The sequence below is a fragment of the Solanum pennellii genome, chromosome 3, assembly GCF_001406875.1.
Source record: "Solanum pennellii chromosome 3, SPENNV200".
In the NCBI taxonomy this organism is placed as follows: Eukaryota; Viridiplantae; Streptophyta; class Magnoliopsida; order Solanales; family Solanaceae; genus Solanum; species Solanum pennellii.
The window spans coordinates 56,828,483-56,839,343 of NC_028639.1; the positions used below are offsets into that span (position 1 = coordinate 56,828,483).

A 10,861-nucleotide genomic window follows, 5' to 3' on the forward strand; every position below is an offset into this window, starting at 1 on the left:
TTCACTTTTTTTTTTGTACTTCCTATTCATTTTTTAAATTTGAACATATGTTTTTAGTGCCACTACAATTTCTATAAACCAAATTGATTTTTGAATTTTGACCATATGTTTTGAGATTGCCTTTTCACAAGTGGAAGTAGAATCATGAAAATTTCGTTTCCAATTAGATTTAATAATTAAAGTTTTTTTAAAATCAAATACACGAATTTAAATATTTGTTGGAATATTAAATTTAAGTTTAGTTAAACTCAATAAATGTAAACAACATCCGTCCTTACTTATTACACCTTGATTATTTCATTTGATACCTATATTGCAATAAAACGTTGATATCATCTAATATTTTTTGATAACCTTGAACTTTTATGATTATGATAACCCATGTTGTCACTCTTGAATATTGCATTGGACCATGAATATCTACGCAACTTGTAAGTAGAAAAAACTATATAAAAACAAAAATATATTAAAGATTTATGACATCTTCACCTTCTCATTTCAAGGCCTTAGTTTCTCAAGTTTCCTTATGCAAATCATGTATGTATTTTGGTGTTATTTATGAGAAAGAATGCTACATTTGACTTGTCAATTTTTTTCATTTAAAATTTGGTGGTAGTTCATTGTCTTAATTATTATTCATAATCATATGTTACTGTCCCCACTATTAATCTTTTTTCTCTTTTTCTAGCATAATCAAGAGGATTTGGCCCCATCCAACCACGTGAGGATGATTGCAAACCCAAAAAGCCTCTACGGGTTGTTTGTCGTTCAAGAATTCTTGATATTATACGAAAATTATACGTAAGGATCATAACATTTCGTGATGATTTAATAGACAGTTATTTTTAAAATTAATTACAGAAATTTCACCTTTTAATTTACTTATTACCATAATTACTTATAAGTTTTTATAAATTTTCAGAATTCCTCTTTTTCGCACATCACATTAATGTATCTCGCGCATCAAATTAGTGTATCTCGCGCATCACATTAGTGTATCTCCCGCATCAAATTAGTGTATCTCGCGCATCAAATTAGTATATCTCGCGCATAACATTAGTGTATCTCGCTCATCAAATTAGTGTATCTCGTGCATCACATTAGTGTATCTCGCGCATCACATTAGTGTATCTCGCGCATCAAATTAGTATATCTCGCGCATAACATTAGTGTATCTCGCGCATCAGATTAATGTATCTTGCGCATCAAATTGATGTATCTCGCGCATTAGATTAGTGTATCTCGCGCATCACATTAGTGTATCTCGCGCATCAGGTTAGTGTATCATGTATAAAATGTACCTCACACATTAGATTAGTGTATCTCGAGCATCAAATTAATGTATCTCGCACATTAGATTAATGTATCAGTGCTTGTATTATTGTTTCCAATTTCGAAGGATTTTTGTAATTATAAACTTTTAAGAGATAGATTGTAATTTTACCTTAAAAGTATGTAATTTCTGTAATTTGCCCTTATTTTTATCTAACATTTTTTAGTGCGCTATCTTTTTTTACTTTACCCCTATCTATATCTCCTATGATTTAATTTTTAATTTTTTGTTTGATATTTAATACTCATATCAAGCTCTAATTATTTTAAATATGTTTAAAATTTTCATTTTAGAAGTAATTTTATTTTCAAGATTCGAACCTGATGCCCCTAATCAAACATTTGATAGTACTATTTAAAATAACTCCTACAATTACATATCATGAATTGCAACAACTACCTAATTGAACCTTGATAATGCACAGCTGTTTTTTTGGTCGATAATCAATTTGGTTGGATTGGTCTCTCAAGTTTTTAGTACCCGGCCCCGTACGTCTTAGGAAAGGTGCACTTACTCTCTTTTTCGGTATACGTATAATCATGTTTTATCGTGAAAAAAAAATTTAAGTGAAAAAACAATTATACCTACTGAGTTATTTAGAGTAAAAAACATGTTTTTGCTATTTTTCAAATTCTTGAAAATCTTGAAGTTGGAGTTTTAAAATTTTATGACTAAATATATTTATCGAAGTTCAACTCAGAAAAAAAATTATAATAATTTCATGTCGAAATGCCTATTTCAGATTTTTGTTATTAATTGATGGGATTATCATGCATGGTGATTCACGTATAAATGTTTTTATTACAAACGTACATAATTAATTAACGACTTAAAAGTGCATTAAATTTTAAGACATTATTAGTCAAAACACATCCATCTAGCATGAGAAAAAAGGGATATAATTTTGGTCTTACAAAAAAGTTGTAGAGTTGATGATTATTTTATTTCCAGAAGCTTACAACTTTTATTTTTTTGGACAACTTTTCTGGTCCTGCCAAATTTAGAACCATACTATTGAGAGACTTCTACATTAATTAGGTGAAGACAGTAGAGGATTAATTATTAATGTGATCAAAGTAATTAATTAAGTAACATTATTTTTATTTAGGATGAGTTTGTTAGGAAATATAAATCAAACTTGAACAAGAATGGTTTATTAATATATTTTATTTTATTTTTTAAAAAAAAAACAAGTACTAGATACTAGCCAAGTTGAAAAAGGATTATTAGGAGTTTTCCATTTGTATTTTTAAAAAAATGAAAAAACAAGAGTTAAAGCTATGTGAGGGAAAAAAAATTGAAAAAGAACTCACTCCTAAATGTATTTTTCAAATTTGAATTTTGAAATTGAAATAAATGAGCTGATTTAATAAATAAATACAACTTATTTAAAATATTTTGAAAAATATTTCCATTTTCATTCATTATTAAACGGCTAATAAATATATATATGGTTAGATTTAAAGCAGGAAGCAAATGTTGTTGACCTAGCTAGTTAGTTGCTTATGCTACAAAAACAGATTCTCAAGCCTAATAGATAAAAATATTGATAAAAATTCCAAAAGATAATATAAAAAAAATATAAAATTGCTGGTGATGTATCGATTTAGGTGGTTGGCGCTAAGAAAAATCGCTGTAATAGCAGCGATTTATAAAAAAAATTTTTTTTTTAATAAATCGCTGCCAAGACAGCGATTTGTTAAATGATTTTTTTAAAAAATTGTAAATCGCTGCCTGTGCAGCGATTTTACTTTTTTTTTTAATTATTTTGAAGTAAATCGCTGCCTTGGACAGCGATTTCACCTATTTAATTTTTTTAAATTTTTTATCGTAAATAAATTATAATTAGCCAAAATAATTCACATTGTCAAACTTTCAAATTCACATTTCACATCCAGACATAAATATTAACATGAATGTGAATTTTTTTTGTACAAATTTGACGTGTTAATTTACTTCAAAATTTAGCGATTTACTTCAAAATTTTCAAAAATTAAAAATAAAGTAAAATCGCTGCCAAGGCAGCGATTTACTTCAAAAAAAAATTAAAGTAAAACCGCTGCACAGGCAGCGATTTATAATTTAAAAAAAATCATTTACCAAATCGTTGCCTTGGCAGCGACGCTTTGTTAAAAAAAATTTAAAAAATAAAATTTTCAAATCGCTGCTACTACAGCGATTTACCTTAACAGCACCATCTAAATCGCTACATCACCAGCAATTTTACCGTTTTGGTTTAAAAGTTTTTTCATTTACCCTTTTGAAATTTTTGTCAATATTTACCCTTTAGATTCGAGACTCTACAAAAACATTAATTGTGAGATATTGTTGAACTCAGGGATCATTTGGTTTTTGAATGAGATAATAAAAACAGAAAATAATATAAATAAAATTAATTTTATAAATAACGTAACAATTTTTTTATATTATGTACGTGATTTATATTGGAATAATTAGAGTTAATGAGAATAAAAATAAAGTCAAATGTTGGAGCAAGTAGAAAGCCAACGAGTTGCGATCGCTAAAGGTATTTTCTTTTGTTCTTCTTTAAACACTCATACTAAAACAAAATTTAGTTCCTGTGGAAAATTCATATTAATTATTTGAACCATGTTCTAAATATTACATGTTTTTATATTTTAATTTTATTTTTTGCGTGAAAATATGAGAAATAAAAAAAATGTTAATGGGAAAATTAAAAAAGAGGAAAAAGAATTTAAGATTATTTTTTTACTGTTATATCGCAATTTATTTTTTGTATTCGAAAGAGAAATTGGGATATCTATGATAATAATAAACCCAAATAATTCGTTGAACTAAAGAAAGCAAGAAAAAATAATCTCATTCGTGAGAAGGATCAAATGTATCCCGTGAGGCCTTAACTTTGCAAAAGATCAAATTTATTTAGATGTATTTTGTTTTTTAAATAAAAAATCAGAAAAATAAATTTAAAATCAAATCTTTTTTACTTTAGTTAGATGAAAAAGATATTTTTTAAAAAATTATAATAATAAAAATAAATATAAACTACTTTTATAACGAATAATATCAAAATATTAAAATAGTGGGGTGAAAAAATTATTTGGCAATAAGCCAATAATGATGAAGTGCATTGGCATAGAAAAATAGTAGAGAAAATGATGGGTTAGGTAGCGTTGAAATTAAAATGTAAACAGAGCTGACCTTTGAGTTTTAAGAATTTTTGGGTGCTGACTTTTTATTGTCCCCGTCACTTAAATCCATATTAGAGCCTCGATGAAATTTGACGTTAGATTCATTTTGAAATGATATTTTCAATAAAAAAATTTATTTTTAAAGTTTAAACTCGAAATTTTTAATTAAGGATAAAGCAGTTTCACAATTACAACACAAAAGTGTTACCCCCTTCGTCCATAATTATTTGTCAAGATAAGGTCATGCACTTTCATCAAGGAAAATTTAATACAAGATGTAATTTGACTAATATAACTTTACTATAGCAAAAATATCAAAAGTGTACATATTTTTTTTTTTAATTGAACAAAATGAAAGCGCAGAATTGAAAAAAAGAACTATTTATTTTTCGATCGTTTAAATTGATAATTACTCTTAGACATTTATTTTTAATTTACCAGTCAAACAATTGTGGACGGATAGAATAATATATTTTACATTTTTTGGTTGCTGACTTAATCCTTACTCAATGACACCGACATTCAATTAATGTAATGTAATTGAGTGTCAACTGTTTGACGCTTCTTTGATGTTTACTACATAGGGTTTATATTAATTATTAATTATATAAGGCTTATAATAATTAATAAGACTTTTTCAATTATAATTTTAAGAGCTTTATTTTTTTTCTCTCAAGAGGCATGAATCATGATATTGATACCCTCAACTTGAAAAAGAAACTTGGAGATTCTTTCATTGGGCAGAACAAAAGAATTAATTAAGAAATACAAGAGAAAACATTCGTTTGATAGAGTGTATAAGAACAATATTGAATAAATTTTTTATTAATAATATTGATTAGTTACTCAAATTTCTATTTGCTGTAATAAAACAATTGTATCTTTAACCACACTTATCTATAGATTGTTTCCATTATGTATATTACTAATATCATAATTTATAGTGTATTAATTATACACCCCATATTATTAAACAAGATGTACAACTAATTTATACATTATATGCATTCTATCAAACAAAAAATTAAATAATATTATAATTAATACATAAATTAATTCTCTAATACATCCTATCCAATGAACCCTAAATAATTTGAAGGTGGTAGTGAATATGAAAGCACAAAGAAAGGACATATATGATCAATGTTTTGTTCACTACGTACAAAACGAATAACCCTATTACCACACTAATAATTTCAATAAGTACTATCTAACCAACTCTTGCGATGTGTTTTGTAACACAGAAAATAGTTTTATTCATGTTTGGTTAAAATTTAATTTTTTCTTAAGGTAAATAAGTTTTTTACAAATGAGTAAAAATGACGAGTATACGTAAACAAATTCAATAGCATTTCACATTAATTGTCTCTTTTGTGTGTCCAACGCACTCCACTTTTATCCCCACCCCAATATTCCTTACTCACATATAGTGCTTGTCTAGATTATACAAAAATATTTTTGGACAATAATTTCTACTTACTTGCCAAACACCATGCAAACAAATTGAAACGAAAGGAGTAAATACCATAGCAACAAATTTTATGGCACAATTTAGTGTAAGTTCCCATTAGAGGTTAAGGTAGTCACAAGTTTGGCTCTCTCACTTCTTTTAAAAAAAGGATCAACTTTCACAATAGAGTAAAAGTTATATTTTGTTCTTGTTAATCTATATATGTTAAAAGAAGTACAAAGTAATTCATAGAGAGATGAGGATTGTGCACAACTACACCCATTATGACTATGGTTACATCAGTTAATTCATAGATTTTCTTGTTCAATGAAGTATGTTTCCATTGTTTGCAGCAGAAAAAATATTGGGGATGTCAAGGAATGTAGTACATTGGGTTAGGAAGCTTGAAAGAACGAATCGATGCAGAGGAGCCTAACAGATCACTCCACTGATCTCCAGAGTTGCCCACTATTCTCAACCCCTCTTCTACCATCTCATTTCTTTTCTCTGATTTATAAATTGTGGCTGATTTGCCATGATCCTCTGATCCCCTGCATAACAAACATTAATCCAGAATTTTAACATGTTGAAACTCTAAAACCAGCAGAATTATAGAGGTGAGATGGTAAAGTGAAGCCAAGAAACTGGTAGAAAAATTTCTTATATACGGCACAAAACTGAGGAACAGCAATAAACTACTAGGAGTAATAAATTTGATTAAGAAAATTACAAATGGACTAGATGACATGCCACCTGCCCTGCCCCATTTAAAATTTTCAGAAATGGATTTGAAGGAGTGAAAGTCACTTGACTCTAAGGAGAGGGGTGACTTTCGCCTATACAGTTGGAGTTGACGGTCCTAGTTCTGTTAGAGTAAGTTGAGTTTTTCTCTGCCTTGCTTCGTCCCCACCCTGCCTCATTGCAATCTGCAGATTGTCAATGAAGTAGTATGCAGTATGTAGTATGGTAAACTTTGTCAATTAAAACACAAAACTAAATATATTTGCTATAGGTTCACCTAGATGAATAATATGCATTTTGATTGAGAAATCCAGAGTCTCTTTATAAGAGTTTTTTTTCTTACTTTTCTACTTTTTTCTGGTTTTATTTCATCATATTCCTTCCAATAATCTTTCTGATGGATTTGCCTATCTAGTTGATAAACTGTCATTACATTATATGGAAAATACTCCACTTCTTACTCCCTTGAAGGAAGCCTCATGCAGATTATTTTTAACTCTTCTAAAACTCTTCTAAATACCAGAATGCTTTTATCCTCAAAACACTTCTACCTGGAAAAGAATTTCCATATGCAGAGAAGATGGAATGAGAGACACACTAACAGCAATGATTTAGGTGTATCAAGAAGCAAAGCTCTTCCGCACATGCTACTCAAGCTCTAAAACTATCTGATTTTATTTGTTTAAAACCTTACCCTACATGGATTATGATCTCTAGAGTTGTTTTTTCTTGAGCTCTGGAGTTATCTATTCCTGTTTTCATTTTGGTCAAGCAAAAGACAATGTTTGCCTGTCCTTGATAAAGGAGATATATCAAATATTAATATCACCAACTAGTAAATAAATGGCATTCTTTAGCCTACTAAGTATGGAGAACACCGATATTTAAGATGGAAATAAAATATTGGTGCAATTTGAATGTTAACTCTTATAATCTTAGCACGTCTAGATTAATTGGTTATCACCTAGGTAAGGTTTTTCAGGAGTTTTGGTTCCTCAACATGCCTTTAAAGTTATCTTCTATAGACCAAGTAGTTAATCGAGTTCCAGGAAAATTGTAGCCATATCGAATTCTTGGATAGAACTTATCTATCTATTGACTGACAAATAAATTTAGTTCTAATCCCTGGATTAAGATCAGAGAGTACAATACATGCATCAACAGCTTTAAGACCAACTAAGCTGAGCGTAACAATAATGCAAAAGCAACTACTGCTTTGAGTTAATGATGAAGTACTCATCAAACTTCCCTCTAACTAAATTCATTCTTAACGAGAAACTGTTTGATTCTTCCTAAGTTAGCAAGATCACCACTTAAATAAGGGTTCTAATTTTAAAGTATCTCTGATTGCCATACAAACAAGAACGAAATGGAACCGAATAGATACAGATCATTCATCCAATTGATCTTAACTATTTAGGGATTGAGACATTGATTGGCTGTGACCTAGATCAGATAAGGGGAAGCATTACTAAAACAGACCATCACCGTGCCAACGGGGAAGACTACTTACATGCCTTAACGGCAATTCAAAATTCAGTCTTAATGTCTCATATCTCATAGCTAATTCATTTTTCAAAATTTGAAGTTATAATAACTCATTTCCATTGATATAAAATCTGAAGCAGTTATAACTCATAACTCACCTCAATATGAGCTTGTCCCAATCCTGAAACCCAGCATTCATCAAATTCTCCACTGTAACAATTCTGTGTCTTTCGCTGCGCCCAGTCAACAAGAAAACTTTGAATCCTAGCCTCATAACATCTTGATAAAGCTTCAAACTTGATCCAATTGCTGGTGCCTCACCCTTCTCAACCCATTTATCGAATTCCACACTATCAAAAACCTCCAACCTACAAATAACCCCCAAAATACCTTATCAGAAAATCAACAAAAATTATCATTACACATCGAACAATGCTCAAAAAAACTCCAAATATAATAAACAAAGTTCCATTTCTGATAGTAAAAAAGACAACCCAATTGGACATTTGTGTTTAATTAGTGGAGGTGAGGCCAAAGATGGATACATTAATGAGAGTCATACCCATAACCATGTTGGGAATAATAAGGAAGATTGGAAAGCAAAGTCTCATCAACATCAAAAATCCATACATCTTTTCCATCTTCCCCCAATTTCATGCTTTCAGCAAAAGCTCCAGCTTCAGTTGAAACTCTATCAATCTCCATCTTATAAGCCCCACCAGTAATATACTGTCTCACATAATCAGCACATTCCTGTGGAATTATCTTCCATGGGCTTAAATTATTCGCCTCCACAGCAAACCTCCAACTTGTACACTCTAAATGAAGCGTTCTCTTCAAATGGGGTTCACTATTTTCAAAAAATTCAACAATCAATGGCCTATGGGTATTAAAATCTTCATTTGCAAAAGCAAAAGTAAACAGAATCAAGAAAATGGAAATTCCCAAGAATCTCATTTGCAAAACAAAATCCTCCGTCCGTATAGGATTAAGGGGTTGTTCTTAAAGAGAGAAAAAGAAGGAATATCTTTAGAGATTCTTTGCTTTTCTTGTTCCCTTTGAAAAATTAAACTGAAATGTGTTGATAAGATGAAGAAGATAGTAATGGAGAATCAGCAGAGAATATGTCACAAGGCACAAGAGACGTGAGCCAATCACATTGCTCATTTTTATGTTGTACTCTTTTTTTCTATTCCAAAACAAAAGGGAGAAAGTCGAATCATTGAACTCCATCTTTTAGAATTTACTTGTCACATTATTTTTTAATTTGATTTCTATATTTATTTGTTTTTTTAAAAAAACAAAAACAAAAAAATAAAATTATTGTATTATTCTTTATCTCGCTAATTACTTGTCTACTTTTCTTTTTTAATCGTCCTTTTAACAAATTAGAAAAAGACAAAAAAAAATTATGACTATTATCCCTTAATTAATTGTTTTTAAAAAATATGGCACTTTTTGGAAATTTTAATTCTTCTACTTCGTTGTTAATTGGGATAAAATGATAAATTATTGAATTCTTAATAAGTTTTGTCAATTCAAAAGTGGAAAAATATTAGGGACAAGATGAATAATATAATTAATATGGGTAAAATAGTAAACTCACTATATTAATTACTCATTCCATCCCAATTTTTTGACTTAGGTTTGACTTGACACGGAGTTTAAGAAAAAGGGGAAACTTTCACATATAACCACTAAAAATAGCCTAATTACTTTTCATAACTATAGTTTGATAATTACAATTCGTAGCTACATGTTATAGGGAGGAGAGAGGCGAGCGAGACTGGGAAAGAGAGGAGAGAGGCGAGAGAGAGGGGGTAAGAAGTGGGAGAGAGGTGAATTATGTATGTATATTGGTTAGATAATTGTATATTATACATATGTATTTGTATAAAAAGCAAGCGAGATAGGGAGAGAGAGGAGAGAAGCGAGCAAGACTGGGAGAGGGAGGAGAGAGGCGAGCGAGATTGGGAGACTGAGGAGAGAGGCGAGCGAGAGAGGGAAGAGAGTGGGAGAGAGGTGAATTGTATATGTATATTGGTTAGATAATTGTATATTATACATGTGTATGTGTATATTCTGACGAATTATACATATACAAATGTGACTAATTATACAAACTCGAAGTCAACCCACATAATTAATGTATAATATTAGTCATTAGTGATAATTATAGTAAACTATATCTATGATAAATAATTAAGTAGTATAAATTTGCTTAACTGCATAATTTTCTAAGAAAGAAAGACTTTTAAAACTTGTACCATAAAATACTAAGTTATAATTATTTGTATGACTATAAATAATTTATTAAGGATAAAATAGATATTTTAAAGTTAGAAACTTACTAAATTTAACAAGTAAATCTTAAGATTTTTTTTCCTCCAAGTACATCATAGACTAAGGGTGTGTTTGGTATGGAGGAAAATGTTTTCCATGGAAAATGTTTTCCTAGAAAATGTTTTCCTGGAAAACAAGTAGATTTTGGACTTATTTTCTCATGTTTGGTTGGTGAGTAGAAAATATTTTCCGGAAATGATTTTGAGTGTTTGATTTATTAATGAAAAATGTTTTTGAGAGACATCTTTTATTTTTACTTAAGTAAAAAATAATTTATGACATTGAAAATATTTTTTAAATCAAAATTATTTTTGGGGTGGGGGTGGGGTGGGG

The 10,861-nt window shown here is 29.5% G+C and overlaps 1 protein-coding gene across 1 annotated transcript; it reads right to left on the reverse strand.

Moving 5' to 3' along the window:
• Positions 1 to 6,144: 6,144 nt before the first annotated feature.
• On the reverse strand, positions 6,145 to 9,377 carry LOC107012577 (acid phosphatase 1-like). The gene is made up of 3 exons (XM_015212454.2): positions 8,748 to 9,377; positions 8,344 to 8,553; positions 6,145 to 6,507 (listed from the first exon to the last, which is right to left on the reverse strand). The coding sequence occupies exons 1-3, from the start codon at positions 9,140 to 9,142 to the stop codon at positions 6,330 to 6,332; spliced, it is 783 nt and encodes a 260-aa protein (XP_015067940.1). The 5' UTR covers positions 9,143 to 9,377; the 3' UTR covers positions 6,145 to 6,329.
• Positions 9,378 to 10,861: the final 1,484 nt, after the last annotated feature.